This window comes from Peromyscus californicus, unplaced genomic scaffold (assembly GCF_007827085.1).
Source record: "Peromyscus californicus insignis strain IS unplaced genomic scaffold, ASM782708v3 Scaffold_24__1_contigs__length_46423439, whole genome shotgun sequence".
Taxonomy (NCBI): Eukaryota; Metazoa; Chordata; class Mammalia; order Rodentia; family Cricetidae; genus Peromyscus; species Peromyscus californicus.
In genome coordinates, this window is record NW_026294535.1 from 12270945 (window position 1) to 12290718 (window position 19774).

The 19774-nt window shown below is 43.2% G+C and overlaps 1 protein-coding gene across 1 annotated transcript in view; it reads left to right on the forward strand.

Annotated features, from left to right (window-relative positions):
* Nucleotides 1-19484, forward strand: part of Ntn4 (netrin 4) — a 105207-nt gene extending 85723 nt beyond the window's left edge. Inside the window, exons 6-10 of the mRNA XM_052753133.1 lie at nucleotides 3997-4210; nucleotides 4539-4651; nucleotides 9513-9581; nucleotides 12922-13092; nucleotides 18020-19484. Of these exons, the coding sequence (XP_052609093.1) occupies nucleotides 3997-4210; nucleotides 4539-4651; nucleotides 9513-9581; nucleotides 12922-13092; nucleotides 18020-18156 (704 nt within the window). The 3' untranslated portion in view covers nucleotides 18157-19484. The remainder of the gene's footprint in view (nucleotides 1-3996; nucleotides 4211-4538; nucleotides 4652-9512; nucleotides 9582-12921; nucleotides 13093-18019) is intronic.
* The last annotated feature ends 290 nt before the right edge of the window (nucleotides 19485-19774 follow it).

Below are 19774 nucleotides of genomic sequence, written 5' to 3' on the forward strand. Positions count from 1 at the left end.
TGGCTGTTCAGTAAATGTTCGCTGACTAAATGAGCAGATAGAGGACTACGGTCCTTTCGGCCATTTATTAAGAGTTTTTATCATTGCATTTTAATTTGGTTTAATGTGGGGTGTTTTTTAGCATATAGAATTTATAATTCTTTGTTATGTATAGATACATGGATTATCACTCACTCAATCCTCCCTCAACCAAACAGAACCACGAGACTCAGAAAGGTTTAAAAAAACAACAACAAAGTAAATCCCAGGACAGCCAGGACTGTTGCCGAGAGAAATCTTGTCTCGAAAACAAACAAAACAACTAAGCAATAAGGAGGTAGATAGGATCCTCACAGTCTAGTCTGACAGAGAAATTTGATAATTGACTGTTGATAATTTAAAGTAAAATGCTCACAAAGCTCTAGGAAGAAATGTTATCCATGGAGCAGCCAAAGGATTCAAAGAAAGGGTGGATTACATCCATCGTGGGGATTAGGGCCGATGCCTTAAAGACCACAAACTTACCCTTCCATCGGCTCCAGGAATGGCTGCCTTGGGCGCCGAGCCGGGGGATGTGGAGAGGGCCGTGGAGAGCAGGGTGATGGATGGTGCTCCTCTCTTCCGAATGTCATCAGCTTCTGTTTCAGTCTGTCTTTGGACGGCTGAGGTGGCTCAGTTGGGGAAAGTACTTGAGGTACTTGACCCTTCACTGTAGAACAAGAGAACCGACTTCAGCCAGGTTGTCCTCTCTCTCTACACGCTTGCCCTGAGCACGCGCCGCCTCCAATGGATGAATTGGGGATAACATCTGAGATAGACGTGAGTGATGTATGGAGTACTGAAAACTGTGTTTGCAGGGTGGGCTATCCCTTCCCTCGGTGAAAGCCCAGAAACGGGAAACAGTGGAGTGTGTCTAGAAATGGACGGTAGCATTTAATCAGGATAAGGGACAGATGCAAGAAAATAATAAACAAAAGATAAAAATAATAAAGACTGGAGACATAGGCTAGGGCCACAACATGCAGTGTCTGACTAAAGAGTAATGACACCTTCTAGACTGCAAATGCTTCCTACACATTAGAGTTACTATCAACTCTCATGTCTTCTTGAGTAAATGAGTAGCGGAGTGAGTCAAAGATTCCTTCTAAGAGATAACAGCATACCTTTGGCAGGAAAAGAGCAACACTCTATCCATTGTGATGGTTCTCAACCAGAGACAGCGTGTGGAAGGGTGGGGAGAGGGGGTTACATACACTCAAGTCTCACAGGCTTTACCCAGTAATACTCATTTGAGACCATGCTCTAACACTTACTAGTTAAAACGTAAGAGGATTGTGCCAGCTCTCATTTCTCCAGCTCAGAAAAGTCATCGGCGACCTCCTGATAGTGTCCCTGGCCTGGCCTACTGTCAATCTTAGGTGGCTTGTGCATTCTATGGTGTTTGACTCCGTGAACCACTGGACACCTTCTCAACCTTTGTTTTCCACGGTTCCTTTTCTCTTTCTCCTCCTTGTCTAGCCCTTAACGCTCGCCTCTGTGAGTGAGTGCTCCCCCATCAGTCTGGAGGTAAGGATGGCCTCCATGCTGGGTCTGTGGTTGTCTGCCTACTTTTGGGGGTTTTGCCGTGGTCTCTCCACTTCAACTACCTGAAAACTCTTTAAACTGACCTTGTGATCCTCCAACTCTCCTCCTACGCCTCAGATTACTTCCAGTTGTCCATTATAACTTATTAGCATATCCCACAAGCACATGGAAGCTAATATGTTTGACCCAGAGTTCATGTTTTCTCCCTTTTGTAACCCTCATCCCCAACATAGATCTATCTATCCCAACCTTCTGTCTGTCTATCTACCTACCTATCATCCATCCGTCTATCCATCCCAACCTTCTATCTATCTGTCTGTCTATCTATCTATCTATCTATCTATCTATCTATCTATCTATCTATCATCTATCTATCTGTCTATCTATCTATCTATCATCTATCTATTCTGTCTATCTATCTATCTATCTATCATCTATCTATCTATTCTGTCTATCTCAACCTCCTCTTGCATATCTTCATAAACAATGTCATTCCTTTTCACAAACTAGAAAGCTTAAACTTTCCTCAACATCTGCTTGCTCCTGACAGGTTCTTTCTCATACAGATGGTCTTTATAAATCTCTTTGTTATTCTTTGTGGTTTTCTTACACAGGGCCATAGCCTCAAATACTGTCTCTCTCTTTAAAACACACACACACACACAAGCAAAACTTTTCTGTGCAAACTTTTCTCTCACTCCTACACCTTCTGCCTTATGTGTCCTTGTCAACTCTTGCTTCTCTCGTCTCCCTAACATTCTACGTGTCTGCCAGAGCAGAACTGTACCTGTGCCCTGGGTCCGTTTGAAAACTCCTTTAAGACATTAAATCTGTAAGAAATCCAATTGAGCATCAGTTAGCAGACCCAACTGAGATCACAGTTTATAATATATAATGAACCAAATAAGTGCATTTCTTATAGATTCACACACACACACACTTTATTCACATCCTCTATCCCAGAAGCAAGGAAAACACTTACGTTGTGACTTTGTGAGAGGTAGATAGTTTAGGGAAGGCTGAGAAGACAGGCTTACAAAAATGGCCTATCATAGATTTCAGTCTGAGGAAAACCAGGCTGACCCCACCCAGATGAAATCCATCTCTTCCTACACCAGTCCTGAACCTGCTCTGCTACATGAAACTGGAGGAAACCAGCTAATGCATCTGAGGATACTACACATTCACAGTCCCTAACCTCAGGTGTGGCCCATGCTGCCTAGCCAATGACCATACCTGACTTCCTAGACCTTTCTCCCACGTCTCAGACTTACGCTGCCTTTCTCATCTAATGATCTCGCTTCCTGTGTCAGGCACCAAGTACATTCAGTCAGGAGAAAAACCCAGCGGCAACCACCTCTTCCCTGCCTTGGTGGCCACCTGGTATAGCTCCATCCAGTCTCTGTAAACTGGCAATGCCCCGCCCCCCGCTGTATCAGGCCCCGCCCCCCGCTGTATCAGGCCCCGCCCCCCGCTGTATCAGGCCCCGCCCCCGCTGTATCAGGCCCCGCCCCCTTCCCGTCTCAAACACACTCAGATAGCCCTCCAGTAATTTTCCTCTCTCTCTCCCTCTCTTTCTCTCTCTAATCACCATTTTTCCTTTCTATTAGACCTTCACAATCAACATTAAACATCAGCGTGCTACATTTTCTCCCCTCCTCCCCTTAAGACAAACAAAAACCCAAGTCCTCGTTTGGTTCCTCAGCCCCAGCCGATTTTCACTTTGAAAACCGCTCTCTGGTCTCGCGGTGGAATCCTCTCTCTAGCTCTCCTTAATTACATTCCCATTTACCACTGAATCGAAACTTTCCCTATGAAGGCCTTCATGTGGCTAAATGCAACAATCCATTCTCTCTCTCCATCTTCTCTGTACAGACGGTTGATGCCGTTCCTCTTCCTTAAAGCCCGCGTGACGTTGAGAACGGCGGTTCTCAACCTGTGGGTCGTGACCCCCACATTTACATGACGCTTCATAACGGTAGCCAAACGACAGTTATGAAGCAGCCACAAAAATAATGTTATGGTTGGGGTGGGGGGGGTCACCACAACCTGAGGAACCGTATTAAGGGTCACAGTGTTAGGAAGGTTGAGAACCACTGCTCTAGAGCATACCCGGCTTCGGATTCATTTCTCATTCAATGTTCCTTCTCTGTCTTCTTCACTGGTTTATCCCGGTCACCCTCAACCAACAGGTGTTGGTGTACAATGCTCTCAACTTTGGAATACATGACGTGGCTCCTTTTGCGGCAGACGCGCTTTCTAAGTACATCTTGCTTATCTGTAGCTTAGCTTCCGTTCCCCAAGCACACACCAGCTGGCCGAAGGAGGAGTCTCAGAAGCATGCGGTTTGGTGAGGTGAAGCCATTTGCCGGGCATCCGCTCCACCGGGACGATCCTCAGCCACTCACCAGTGCACGGTCTCTTCTGTTGCAGCATGTTCCTGCCACCCGGTCGGATCGGCTCTCCTTCCCTTCGGCTCAGTGACCTTCTGTGACCCCAGCAACGGCGACTGCCCATGCAAGCCTGGGGTGGCAGGGGCACACTGTGACAGGTGCATGGTGGGCTACTGGGGCTTCGGAGACTACGGATGCAGACCCTGTGACTGCGCAGGGAGCTGCGACCCGCTCACGGGGGACTGCATCAGCAGGTGAGCGTGCATGCCTCTTGCTCTTGTCTACGGATAGTTCAAACTCTCGGAGATCCATCGGGCAGTGAACGACTGCCGTGAGCTGAGCACACATAGCTCACATCTCCTTTAAAAAAAAAAATTTTTTTTTTCAGTTTGCAGAATCAAATCAATTGTTCTTGCGATTTTTTTTTTTTAAAGGAAATTACCTAGTTCGTTTCGCAAAATAAGTTAGTTTGCACAGATTTCCTGAAACAGCTCTGGTGTCTGGAAAGGTAAATAGGGAGGTTTGGATCTATGTAACAAGATTCGTTTTTACTCAGTTTGCCATTGTTTTCTGTTCTGTTAGTGCTGATGCAGATTGGTACCACGAACTCCCTGCCTATCCTTCTCCACACAATAAGAGTGAGCCGACCTGGGAGTGGGGGGATGAGCAAGGATTCTCTGCACTCCGACACTCAGGTGAGACTGATACGTCCGCTGCCATATTTCCAAGTCTGGTCTGGAGCTGCAGGGATTGCGTCAAAACAGGGGACAGTTTGGGACTCCTCTGAGGGGCATTCTTTAGTCTGAGGTTTAATAAAGCCATCGCCTGTCCCCACAAATGTGAAAGTGAAATACAGCTGAGAGGTATTTTAATAGACTTTTTTTTCCTGGTTTTTGTATATATATCAGGAAACATGTAGACCATCACAGTAGAAAATGTAAATCTCTCCAATGCCTGCCCACTAGTTGTGCAAATTGCAAACTGAAAACACAGGCCGTGGTTTGTTTCCAGCCGCCTTTCATGATCGAGGCTAACCTAACCCATTCTGTATCTTCAAGAAGCGCCTCATGGTGGTCCCTCCTTAGCTCTCTTCTGCCCTTTGGTCTGAATTGACCTCTGCCACCCGATTCTGAAATCAGAACCAGAAGAGCTGTGATTTCTGGCCCCCGACTCTTTGCCCCCGACACACACACACACACACACACACACACACACACACACACACACACACACACCCGTCCCCAACTGTTTCTAACCCGCAGAGGTTGTCCTCTGGCGTGAACTGCATCTGTCTTCTGGTCTCCTTTCCCTACCATGGCTGTGCACTTAAAGCTGAGATGGGGCTGAGGTGATGGGCTCCGTCAGCGAAATGTTTGCACAGCGAGCGTGAGGACTTCAAAAAAGTGTGTGACGAAACTTTCCCAAGGGAGACACAGCATACGTGTCTGTTCACCACAGATAGGAAAGCCAGGACAGACCAGAGGACGAATACAACCTGAGTCCCACTTGGTGACCCAATGAGTTTTATGGGGTCACTTGCAGGAGTGTGGCTGAGGGGTTATTTACAGGAGTAGGGGTGAGGGGTCACTTACAGGAGTAGGGGTGAGGGGTCACTTACAGGAGTAGGGGTGAGGGGTCACTTACAGGAGTAGGGGTGAGGAGTCACTTAAAGGAGCAGAAACGACTCACAGACAGCTGCACCACCAAAGCCCACCCCAGCAGGGGTGACAGCTCCCAAACCCGGGAACCTGGAGCACACTGCACAGCCTGCAGGCAGCTCAGCAGGCTGGAGAGTTCCTTCCCCGGTTCTTCTCTCTTCCAGGCAGCTGGCCTGCCCTCAGGCTTCTTTGCAGCTCTTCTCCTCTGGGCATTGTCTTGGCAGCTCCACTCACCTAAGAGTCTTCTTGGCATCCGCGTCCTCGTGATTTTTTTTTTTTTAATTTTCAAGGTTTTTTTTTTTCTGTAATCAAGTTTATTTTTTAAATTTTTTTTAAAGATTCAAGCCAGACATGGTAACACAAGGCTTTAACCCCAGCATTTGGGCGACAGAGGCATGAGCATCTCTATGAGTTCAAGGCCAACCTGGTCTACATAGCAGGTCCCAGAATAGCCAGGGCTACACAGAGCAACACTATCTCAACAATAACAACAAAAAGATCCATGAAACGAAATTTGAGAAGCACTGGTATTTGTAATTCTGTTTTTCTCACTAAATATAATGTCATAACAATTTTCCTAATGGTCTCATTTTAACTTACAATAGAAAGAAGGTAGGAAATATAAAGTGATATAATAGGTTTTCTTTTCTTTTCTTTTTTAAAGATTTATTTATTATGTATACAGAAGAGGGCACCAGATTTCATTACAGATGGTTGTGAGCTACCATGTGGGTGCTGGGAATTGAACTCAGGACCTCTGGAAGAGCAGTTGATGCTCTTAACCTCTGAGCCATCTCTCCAGCCTGGTCTTCTTTTCTATTTATTTATGTTTGAGACAAAGTCTGATCGTATAGGCCAGCGTGGCCTGGAACTGGCTACTGGCCCCGGTCTCTTCCTTCCAAGTACTGGAATTACAGGCGTGCATCATGCTTGGCACTCTGATGTATCTTTTTTCACAGCATCTGAGAAAGAAGACAGATATTCATGTTATATAGTCCACATGTTATCCCTTTAGTAACCACTCCCAAAGCTCTCTTCCACTTTCCTGTGGCCGTGACTTCTAATCTGTAACTGCCTGCTGGACCAAATCTGTAATAATCAGGTCATTTGGACTACAGGACAGCCACTAAGCCCATTGTGCATGTTATTAGGGAGATGGCAGCGTGCCCAGTGAGCACATAAAGTGTCCCCACAGCTGTTAGGCTGGGGATGTCCCCAGGGAGCCTCTGGGATCCATCTGGATGAGTTCCCAAGGGAGAAAGACAGCTTCACTTCAATCCTTGGCGGGAGCTCAGTGCTCCTGGGTACCTTTCTTCAACAAAAAGTGACATCCAGTTTCTTAAGCACTTCAAAAGCCTGGCTCATTCTTGAATCTAGCTGCCTACCTGTCTACTGATCTACGGTAAACACCGTTAAAAGCTTTTGGCTACAACTATACAGCAATATGTCAACAAATACTGGTATTTGTCACAAAATACCAGTTTCTTTCTTTTTTTTCTTCCTCCCTCTGTCTTTCTCTCTCTTTCTCCTTTCTTCCCTCCCTCCCTCTTTCTCCCATCCCTCTCAGTGACAGAGATGAAGCCCTGAGCCTTGTACTTGGTAGGCAAAGCATTCTCCGGCTGAGTTCATTTCCAACCCTCTAATCTATCATTTCTACCACTTGTGAGGTAGAAAATACCAGATGTGAACTCTGGCTTCTCAAATGACAGACCTGGCTTTAACTAGTACCAGAGACCCGTGAGCAATGTTCATTTTTCAAAATGTTCTCGAGACCTACTGTAACTCAACAGGCCTTTTCTATTTCCAGATTTCTTAAGTCCTGACAAATGAGACATATTATTCTCTGAAACTGGCTCTCATGATATACCCAGGCTGGGCGTGAACTCCCAGGCTCAAACAATCCCTCGGGCTCAGCCTTCTGAGTAGCTGAGACAGCCTAGGTTCCCCCACCGAACCCCAGCTTGACCGGTGCATGTTAATGCTTGAACTCGGTGTGTCAAGAAGCCAAAGACAGACCTTCCAATGACAAACCTGTGTGCTGCCCAGAGGACTGACAGGAGAGCTTTGTGGTGAGGAATGGCGTCCCTCATTCACTCCGAGTTCCCTTAGGTTTTATGGTAGCGTGGTAAGCTAGCACACTGTTAGGACTCCGCCGCTACTCCAGCTGCATGACTGCACATGCGCAGTTCAGGAGCTAAGCAGGGGGTCTTTTTTTTTTTTTTTTTTGAGACAGGGTTTCTCTGTGTAGTTTTGGTACCTGTCCTGGATCTTGCTCTGTAGACCAGGCTGGCCTCGAACTCACAGAGATCTGCCTGGCTCTGCCTCCCGAGTGCTGGGATTAAATGTGTGTGCCACCACCACCCGGCGGGGGGGTCTTATCATTTTTAAAACAACACACTCCCTGCTTCAATGCAGTTGCCAAAGGTCATGGGCCATTCACTTAGTGCAATTTCTGAATGAGCTCCTCTGCTGTGTTTAGATGATAAGCAAATCACAATTGCTGGTTTTATGCGCCTTTAACTTCTCTTTCCCACTCTTTAATTCTGCTTGGGATTTTCCTCTTGTAACTCTGATTCTCTTTTGTGTAGCAAGGGTCGCGATAGCTGATACGCCAGAGGTTTTCACACCACTCTCACCAGACTGGCATTTCTGCCCAGATGTTCTGTCCTCATTCTCTGACTCATCGTATCCTCCTTGTCCTAGACCATTGTCCTTCCGGTCTGGCCAGATCCATTTTTCCCTCTTTCCAGTTCCGTCTGAGTTAGCGCCCCTCGGTTTTGCTAGGAGAAGCCGCCCTTCCTCTCTCAATCCAGTGTCTTCTCTGGCTCTGGAACGTGAGTGTTGCACCCGTGGTGACTAAGTCTGCACAGGATAGGGTGCGTGGCTCCAGAGTCAATGCCGGAGGAAAGACTACCCCATCACCCCACTCCCTGGGTCTCTGGTGCCCCCCCCCCATTCTTGCTTCTACTGAGTTCTGATTCCAGCTGCTTCTCCCTCCCGAGAGCTAGTACTGCTCTACGTCCTTTAAAGCAACAAACTAGACAGATGACGGCCCTAAAGCCTTTAAAACTATAAAGCCCTGAAATGCTCCCCCGACCCAATGTCCCTGTTTCTGTTAGTGGTCTCTCAGTCCTCTGTCATTAACTGATAACTTGATTTTCATGACGTTCATTTTTGTTCAAAGGTGTTTTGAAAGTCTTCTACGGGGCCTGGCAATTCTCTCACATGCAACCGTTCTAACAGACGGTTTCAGCTGTTGGAAGCAGCTACTCTGTCCTCTGTGTAAAAGGCCATTCTAGCTTCTCCAGCCAGGAAGGCTTTTCTCGTATTCTCAAACGTAGGATCCTCCCTCCTACCTAAGCATGTTGTACTTCTACCTTAGACCACTTAGTCATTTTTTATACACCCTCACTTTACTTGCCAAATTGCAGACCTTAGGCAAGAATTGTATCTTGCTCATACTATGTGCTCTGAATGACATCACGGTGCCTAGCAGGTCTTAAGGTATCCAGTTACTTTCAATGGACTACAAAGTATTTGATTTTTGTTGACATAATTGTAAATCGGATACTTAATATGCTTAGTTACTTTTCTACAGATTTACACTTTTAGCTGTTCCTTATTAACACAGAGTATTGACATGGACAGTATTTATCACAACATCAGTTTATTTTTTTGATATTGACTTTATCTTCCATATTTTACTCAGGTCGATATTTATTAGATGATAGTCGATTCAATTTGGAAAGAGACTTTACTTCTTTTAAATTATTTTCATGACTGCTTAATACTTATAGATGTTCTATGAATCAATAAAGGAGTAAACTGTGTTATCTGGATTTGCCTACTGAAACCCCCCACCCTGCCTGTAACACAATTTTCCATTTACTTTATGTAGGTAAATGTGAATGTAAGGAACAAGTGTTAGGAAACCCCAAGGCATTCTGTGGAATGAAGTATTCATATGGTGAGTTTGAAGTTCTCAATGCTTGTATACCTCCTATTCAAACTAAGCACAGAGCTTCCGAAGGAAACCAGAGGCTGATGAGATTCCGTAGCACATAAGGTGCTTGGGAAATGCTAAGATGGCTGTTTGTGAGGCATTAAGATTGGTGATTCAAGCCGGGCGGTGGTGGCGCACGCCTTTAATCCCAGCATTCAGGAGGCAGAGGCAGGTGGATCTCTGTGAGTTCGAGGCCAGCCTGGTCTACAGAGCGAGTTCCAGGACAGCCAGGGCTACATAGAGAAACCCTGTCTTGAAAAACAAAGCAAAACAAAAAGATTGGGGATTACCTAGGTCTGTCCCCCAATATACCTCTAAACACTCTTTACCATTCAAGTGCCTCCCCCCAAAAAATACAGCACATGGAGAAACAAAAATGGTGTTTCTCTAAATAATGACTCTTACTATCACCAAACTCTAAATGGCTCTGTATTTACTATGAAATATGTTAGGGTACCTTACTTTGCCAACACATCCTTGACGAGACTTTAATTGCCTGCACAGTTTATATGGATGAAAATATGCATTTGAATAAAGAGAAAGTCTTTCAGTCATGACTCCCAAAACCAAGCAGAGTATTTTCATTCTTGATATTGTTTGCTGTTCTTAGCTGGCCTGAAACTTAGTACCATGCTGGCTTAGTACCAAACTTAGTAGCAAACAGTACCATGTGACTCCAAGTCACAGAGATCTGCCTGCCTCTGTCACCCATGTGCTGGGAGCCACCAAGCCTGCCCATACTTCCATTCTTGATAACATTGTTTTTAATCTTACAAGAATTAAGTTGTAAATAGTTTTTTAAAAAAATCTAAATCTTATCTAAAATTATAAGCATACAGCCAGGCATGGTGACACAGGCCTTTAATTCCAGCACTCAGAAGGTAGGGCAGGCAGATCTCTAGCTCGGAGGCCAGTCTGGTCTATAAAGCCAGTTCCAAGACGGCCAGGTCTGTTACACAGAGGAACCCTGTCTGAAGGGTGGGAGTGGGAGGGGCAAACAAGAATGCTTCCCTTTTATTCACTTTCCAATTTGGCCAATAGAAGAAAAATTTTGAAAGTCTAATAAAGCAGAAGGAGTTGATTCTCTAGCACGATGGGGGAAATCGACTTGATTTATTCTTTGGTTTTTTCCTGTTTCAAGTATGTGTTGAACGGCAGTCGTGAGGGAGCGAGGTCCCTGCCGTCTTGGAGTTTACAGGCTACTGGAGCAATCATGCTTACCAGGCACTGTGCTATGTGCTCTCTGTGCACACGCACAACTTCATCAGGAGCAAAGCACCCAGGCATGTGAACTCAAGCTCACTTAATGTCTTAAGACCTGTAAGACTAGAGTCATTCTGATCCTTGATGAGTCTATGAAGACAGCTGTCTGACAAGGTGTCCTTGAAATATGGAATCAGCTAAGGGAGGGTTCTCTCATTACACACATTTGTCTATCAAGATCCGTCGGCATTCTCTTAATGATACAGAAAATTATATTCTAGTGTTCATTACATCTACACTCTTCCCTACCCCAACATATTTCATTACTTAATTTCTAGCCACATGTATTTCATAGACAGAAGGCCATAATAGAATCAGAAGTCAAGCAGAATATTGGAGGTCTGTAATCATAATGTATATATGTACATACATATTACATACATAATTACAGATCATATTAGTATTACACTGTATATTGCAGAGAGAGATGTTTTTTTTTACTCTTTTGTGGGGGTCTGCCACCCAGCTCCCAAATAAATCACACATAGAGGCTTATTCTTAATTATGAATGCTCGCCCTTAGCTTGGCTCGTTTCTTGCCAGCTTTTCTTAACCTTCAATTATCTCATCTACCTTTTCCCTCTGGGCTTTTCCCGTTCTCTTACTTCTGTGAATCTTATTCCGTGGCTTGCTGTGTAGCTGGGTGGCTGGCCCCTGGAATCCTCCTCCTCCTTCTCTGGCTCCTTCTTTGATCTTTTTTCTTCCCATATTTCTCCCTCTATATATTCTCTCTGCCTGGCAGCCCCGCCTCTCCTTTCTCCTGCCTCGCTATTGGCTGTTCAGCTCTTTGTCAGACCATCAGGTGTTTTAGACAGGCACAGTAACACAGCTTCACAGAGTTAAACAAATGCAACATAAACAAAAGTAACACACATTAAAATAATATTCCCCAACAGAGTGGGGGAAAGGACTGTAGATGTTCTCACTTCAGAGAAATGGTGAATGTTTGAACAGGTCAATTTACCCTTCTACACTTTACAATGTATATATTAAAATATCACATAGAATTCCATAAGCATGTATAATTTCTATGTATCAATTTAGAAATATTTTTCAATTATTAAACATTAAAAGAAGGGTCTGGAGAGATGACTCAGCAGTTAAGAGCATTTGCTGGACTAGCAGCGGACCAGGGTTCACTTCCCAGCATGCATATAGTAGCTCACAACTGTCTGTGACTCTAGCTCCAGGGGGAACTGATGCCCTCTTCTGGCCTCCATGGGCACCAGGCACACATATGGCGCACATACATACATACAGGCAAACACTCATACACATAAGATAAAAATAAATCTTAAAAGTAAATCAAATAAAAGGAATACAACAGTCTGTCATCATGTAGAAGAGCAGTGTACCTCCCCTAGTCAGCTTACATTGTAATCCAAAGAACAGTAAATAGTAATAATGTTATATAACATCTGTAAAGTGATGTGACATATACTCTACCACAGCGTTTTGTTCTCTGTCATAACATCATGTACAGCAAACCACAGAAGTATAATATAATCAGAATCTAAATAAAAGTCAGGACAATAGTTCGACTTCCTATTTAGTCTTTCTTTATAGTTTTGATATATGAATATACTTTTTTGTTTTGTTTTGTTTGTTTTTGAGACAGGGTTTCTCTGTGTAGCCCTGGCTGTACTGGAACTCTCTTTGTAGACCCAGCTGGCCTTGAACTCAGAGATCCACCTGCCTCTGCCTCGAGTACAGAAATTAAAAGTGTGTGCCACCATGCCTGGCTCAGCTGAATATACTTAAAATTTTATTTACAGAAAGCAATGGATAATATCTTTCTAGTGTCATAATATGGGAGGGGGCAAAAGTTGAAATTGCCCAATAAAGAGAAAATAAAATATAAACGAGGTTAAATCACTGTGAAAATGAATTCACCTCATGATTTTTTAAAGCAGATTTCCATATTCTGATTTTCATCACTTCACTTTTTCATCATACTTGGAAATGAATCTTCAAATAGTTCAAATTTCAAAAGACAACATGAAATCCGTATATTTTTTACTTTTGGAATTGTGTCATTCCAGTGTTAAAAATCAAGATTTTATCAGCTCATGATAAAGGCTCACATGCTGAGGTCAATGTGAAGATAAAAAAAGTCTTACAGTCTACGAAACTGAAGATCTTAAGAGGCAAGAGGACACTTTATCCAGAGTCCTGGACTAACAGAGGCTGCACGTGTCCAATCCTCAACCCAGGTGAGCACTAATTAGACTTAATTAATTAATCTTGTGACCCTTGTCTGCATATTGACTGTCTGTCTCTTCATCCTCTGAACCAAAACTCCGTAAGATCATCTCTTCCTTTACCTTCTGAATCCTGGGTGAAATCCAAAAGGAATTCTTTGAACTGACATTTAAAAAATACGAAACCCAATCTTCTCCATGTGCTCTAGAAACATAAAATATTTTAAGATCCAGCAGTATAATACTTTCTGTCCCGAAAGAGAAGCCTCAGATTGGTTCCAGGTGCCCGCTGCACCCGCAGGACTTTCCTGCGCGCATCTGCCGCTTGTGCAGCGTTATTTGGAAGCGGGGTCCTCGTCCATGAGAACCTGTTCCCAAAGGAAGCGCCAGTGCAAAAGAAAGCCCATCTGTGCAAAGGACTCTGAAACCCTTTTGACTGTTGCATGAGAAGCAGCTGTTTCTCCTGGACGGAAAACAACTCCCAAGTTTTCATCATGTTGTTTTTCACAAAATGATCACTCTGGTTTCAAAGGAGAAACAGCAGGGGAAAATCATTTAAACCCAATCTTAGAGACACTTGGAATGGGGGCAAGATTTGATTTGAACCTTAAAAACATACCGCAGGGATGGTGGTGACAGCCATCGCTGATGAGTTCTTAAGACCCCTTAGAAGTCCAGACCTTTGTGATTCTATAAAGATAGGCCTCTGGCAATGGGACTTTCAGAATGGAGGACCAGCTGAGATAGCGTTCTCCTGTGACAACCTTTCATCAGGGTGTGTAAGAACTCTGCTAAGGATACCCCAAACTGTATCCTACGCGTAAACATACACCTCACATACTGTGTCCTCCGCTACCTCTCTGCCCTCCTTGCTAATCTGAAGACAGGATATAGGTTTCTGATCACAGTATATCTTCAATGCCCGTCCAGCATTAGCACCCAAATATAATATAGCCCTGAGATGATAGATTCTAAAAGCCTGCTTCCTGTTTGTGCATTCTGTGGTTTCCTGTTTGTGCTGTAGAAAGGTGCATAATTTATATCCTGCATCTAATGTATCCCCCTTACAAGCCAGGAAAGCACAGTTATGTTAGAAAGAACTCTTCTGTGTTTTTTTTTTTTTTTTTTTTTGGTTTTTTGAGACAGGGTTTCTCTGTGTAGCTTTGCGCCTTTCCTGGAACTCACTTGGTAGTCCAGGCTGGCCTCGAACTCACAGAGATCCGCCTGGCTCTGCCTCCCGAGTGCTGGGATTAAAGGCGTGCGCCACCACCGCCCGGCCCTCTTCTGTGTTTTTAATTAACCAATTAAGAAAAACAGATAACAGAGGACAACTACAAATAAAATATCCCCTTAATCTAAACACTCAAACAGTGATTTAAAATAAAAATAGGTTTCTCAGGTTAACTAATTCCTTATAACCTCTTTCATCCCTCTAATATTTTACTTAATTTCATTTAAATTTCAATAAGATAGAAGGGAAAGTTTTTTTTAATTATAAAGATAAATAGTTCCAAAGCATAAAACTGAAGAATAAGTAAGAATCTTGGATTTTTGAATACAGGAAACCAAGAGTCATTCATTTAAATTCTGTTTCCCAGTGATTTGTGCTTAAGGGCTCTTATGAGCAATTTTCTATTATCTTGGCAAAAGGAAAAAAAAAAGTCTGTCCAGTTTTGCAGAATGACATTAAAAACAAAAGCTTTGACCATCTGAGCCACCCTCCAGGAAGTGAGCTATATTTCCTGCTCAGGTTTTTGCCAGAGTCACAGAACCAACTGAGCTCATCACAATTGAAAACATAAGCGCAATTATTCAAAGAATTCTTGAAAACATGTTTACTTGCTTTGAAGAAAAATCTGGAAGCTGCCAAAGCAAAACCAGACACTGTTTCATTTTGCTTTTGTTTTTCCATTTTTACAAGTTTAATGACAAAAACCATAGAAGGCTGATAAAAAAAAAAAAACAAAAAAAAAAACTCTGAAACCTTACACCTCAACTTACCTCCCAGCTGCCTTTGAAAAAGAGCGATCTACTGGCCATCCATGCCAGCCCAGTCCTCTGTGACTCATGAATACGTTTCATCCATCTTTGAATACCAACGCTAGCACCAAAGTACACTTCCTTTATTCTATAGATAAAAAACATCGTGCCTACAAACACAGAACAAAGCAGACATCCAACTGGAAAGACAGACAGATTAAATGTGAATACTACTAAGGAATGTAAAAGAAGACAGTGTATTAAGTTATGGTTTGATGCTACTCCGTACATTAGGGGTTTATTCAGTATTACTTATATTAGTTTTATATTGATACTTTAAATGGTAAATTCCGGTACTATTTTTTCTACTTACAGCTTTAAAGTAATTTTAAATACTGGTCTTGAACTACAAGGTTTTTATTATTATTATTATTATTATTATTATTATTATTATTTTAAGCCTTTATCTTGTGTATTTGTGTTTTGTCTGCATGCATGTCTCTGCACCACGTTCATGCAGTGCATAGGGGCCAGAAGAAGCTGTCAGGTCTCCTGGGACTGGAGTTACAGATGGGTGTGAGCTGGCATGTGGGTGCTGGGAATCGAACCAGGGTCCTCTGGAAGAGCAGCCACTGCCCTTAAGCACTGAGCCATCCCACCAGCCCTGAAGTTTTTGTAAAAGAGAACTTTATTATTTAAACATTAGGCAATAACAAGATATATGCATATACAAGTTTTAAAACGTTCATTGTATTTGTAAAGAGAGAGCTTTATTATTTAAATAGTAGACAAAGCCGGATGGCGCACGCCTTTAATCCCAGCACTCAGGAGACAGAGCCAGGAGGATCACTGTGAGTTCGAGGCCAGCCTGGTCTACAGAGCGAGATCCAGGACAGGCACCAAAACTACACAGAGAAACCCTGTCTCAAAAAACAAACAAACAAATAAATAAGTAGTAGACAATAGCAAGATACACACACACATACATATACATAAAACATGCATACAAACTACACATAGCTTGTAGTCTGTTTTGCTACAGATTTAACCTAGGTTACTGTGCATTACCAGGCAAGCATTCTACCTCTGAGCTCCATCCAAAGTCCTTGTTATTTTGAGACAAGGTCTTGCTAAATTGCCCAGGTGACCTCAAACTTGGGATCCCCTTGCCTTAGTGTCCCAACTAGCTCTAATAACTAGAATTACAGGCGTGCATCTCTACACATGGCTCATAAATTTAAACTGATACTTATGTGATTTTTAACATCTAGTGTTTTAATTTAAATTTTATAGTATATATATAGCTCTTTTTCTTAGAAAGTTATAAGCATAATTATTTTTCTAATCTTATATTTTATAAAATCATTTCTAAATATCAAAATTGACACCATTACAAATATGTACTGAGGGGCATTATCGTTTCCTTAACTAATACATAAAGAGACAATCCATCTCTCTGTGCATTTGTTAGCCAAAATATTTTACTCAAAGCCTAAATTTTTTTTTTTTTTTTTTGGTCGGAGCTGAGGACTGAACCCAGGGCCTTGTGCTTGCTAGGCAAGCGCTCTACCACTGAGCTAAATCCCCAACCCCAAAACTTTATTTTCTTTTTCTTTCTTTTCTTTTTTTTTTTTTTTTTTCCTTTTTGGTTTTTTTTCGAGACAGGGTTTCTCTGTGTAGCTTTGTGCCTTTCCTGGAACTCACTTGGTAGTCCAGGCTGGCCTCGAACTCACAGAGATCCACCTGGCTCTGCCTCCCGAGTGCTGGGATTAAAGGCGTGCGCCACCACCGCCCGGCTTTTTTTTTTTTTTTTTTTTTTTTTTGAGACAGGGTTTCTCTGTGTAGCTTTGGTGCCTTTCCTGGATCTTGCTCTGTAGACCAGGCTGGCCTCGAACTCACAAAGATCCGCTTGCCTCCTGAGTGCTGGGATTAAAGGCGTGCGCCACCACCGTCCAGCTGAAATTTTTTTTTTTTTTTTTTTTTTTTTTTTTTTTGGTTTTTCGAGACAGGGTTTCTCTGTGTAGCTTTGCGCCTTTCCTGGGACTCACTTGGTAGCCCAGGCTGGCCTCGAACTCACAGAGATCCGCCTGGCTCTGCCTCCCGAGTGCTGGGATTAAAGGCGTGCGCCACCACCGCCCGGCGAAATTTTTTTTTAATTATAAGGGCCCCACTAAATGTGGTCAAAGCCTCATCAGTTTTTTCATTTTTGTTTTTGCTTTACTTTGTTCACAAACAAGCTTCTTGAATTCATTTCTCAAATACAACTGTGCAGAGAGAATACATGTCATTTTATGTCACTCACGGCTACATCTAACATTTTCCAAATAGATGCTTTACTTTTATAAAGTTATTTTTTTTGTTGTTTGGTTTTTGTGTTTGTTTTTTATTTTTCGAGACAAAGGGTTTCTCTGTGTAGCCCTGGCTGTCCTGGAACTCGCTCTGTAGACCAGGTTGGCCTTGAACTTAGAGATCCACCTGCCTTCTGCCTCCCGAGTGCTGGGATTAAAGGCGTGCACCACCACCGCCCGGTGTAAAGTGCCTCTGAATTGCTGCTGCCACACCCAGTGATCTCCAGGGAATATTCATGTGTCCAGTGCTCACTTCTCTCTCGCTCAGAGTGGAAAGATACATGGGTCAAGAATCAGACAGCCCTGAGTTTGAGTCACGGTACTGCCACTGAGTAGGAGGAACTGAAGAAGTTTCCTAACTTCTGAGCCCCAGTTTCTCATTTGTAGAAAAGGAGAGACATGATCCTTATTTTGTAAGTCTCTAGCAAGGTCACACAAGATAATATGTGTACCGTATTTGGTACATAATAAACACTACAGGCCAGCTCTTTTATGTTTATGACCCTCTGTTTTATCCATGCCTATATAAAACTATGAACTAGGAATGTATGAAATCACCGGAGCCACATCCCCTCCTTTAACAGAGTATAATGCATGCATCTCCTCTTCAGGTCTGGAATACCTTGTAGCTGGACACGAGGACGTGAGAACAGGCAAATTGGTTGTGAACATGAAAAGCTTTGTCCAACGCTGGAAACCAGCTCTCGGGAGAAGAGTCATGCATATCTTAAAAAAAGAGTGCCAGTAACTAACACTGGATCTGTGAGCACACAACGGCTCTTCTCTGGGTCGATACACACGTGGAATAAAAAAGACGCCTCGGAACGAAACTGGAATATTTTTTAAGTGCCAAAATGTAGAGAAAAAAAAAATGTTCCCAATGCCTAGGCCTTGTCCGACCTATCTGTTCTGGACCTGTATTTAAAAACAGTTTTGTTTCATACAGAGAAATGAAAGCCCCTGATCGGAGAGCTGCTTTCTGTGGAACTGGCTCCGAATGGTATAGCTATGGAGAATATTTCAATAGCGATGTGATATTTAGCACTCATCCTTTAAAGGGCCGTGTCCCTGACAAGGTCTCCTCCCAGCTTTAGATATGTCATTGACCTCGTATTTGATGGTATTTAAGGAATTAATGAGATTTTAGGAATACCCGCCTCCCCCAACTCTACCATCAGGAAAGGTGTTTCTTAAAAAGAGCCTTGTCTTGTGTGCTGTGTGTGGACTTGGGTGCGTGGGGCGTGAGAGGAACTTCTCCGTGTGTGTGTATATATAGTATTTCCTCGTGTAAAGCACTTTACCTCCCACTGTGTTGTGAAAGTCTGGAGACGGCTGTAGACAGGAAGAGAAGAGAAGGGCTGTGTGGGGACCTGCTGACCCAGAAGTCTGACCACTGTAGGCAGACACGGGCACCACGGATAAAGAGAACCGTGCTGCTCAGCTCGAGCCACTGGGAGAAAGGCTGTAGAGATGTGACAACCTCAAAGGAGAGTGTTTGTGGGAAGTCTCTGTTTGGGGTGAGAGGCTAGATCACAAGGGACTGGTCGCAATGAAACTTAGAAAGGAAGAGAGCTAGAGAGACTTGACAACAAGAGAGAGAAACCATAAATGGAGAAATATGTTTGCATAAAGGGGAAGTAGACCTTCTATGTCAAAAAAAAAGGCTCATTTATTTGTGATGCACTTGTACACACTTGGAAAATTATTGTAAACACAGAATTTGTTCTATTTTTTTGTTTAGTATTTAAACATGAACATTGGACCAGTTTTCTTCCTTCTTTTATTAACAGGACATGGTCATGACATTTACCCGTTTCCTAACACAACGTATGTGATAGTTCACCAGATTACTGTTTTTCATTATCTTTCATTTTCTTTATCCAGACATAGCCACGCTGCATACAGTTTCTACTGTACTTGAATTTACAAACCAGGAACCACAGTGCCGAAACGTTAGGTTCATATCCGGAGCATATTTTTCCCTGAGGTCCTGTGGACTCACAAAAATATATATATATTGCTTTGTGAATTTGTTTTTATATTTCATGTATGTAATAAAGGAATATGACCGCCTGACCTTTGTCTCCTGACCAGTTCTTCAATGGTGCTAAAGATTAACTTCTTTTAATAAATTAGGAACTTAAATCTAACTCCTTAAATTAAGAAAATTAATTATGGGGGAAATTGCTTAGTGGGTAAAAGCATTTGCCATGCAAGCCTTATGACCTGAGTTTGAACCCCAGAACCCACACAATAATTAAGAAATGAACTGACACCGGGCGGTGGTGGCGCACACCTTTAATCCCAGCACTGGGGAGGCAGAGGCAGGTGGATCTCTGTGAGTTCGAGGCCAGTCTGGTCTACAG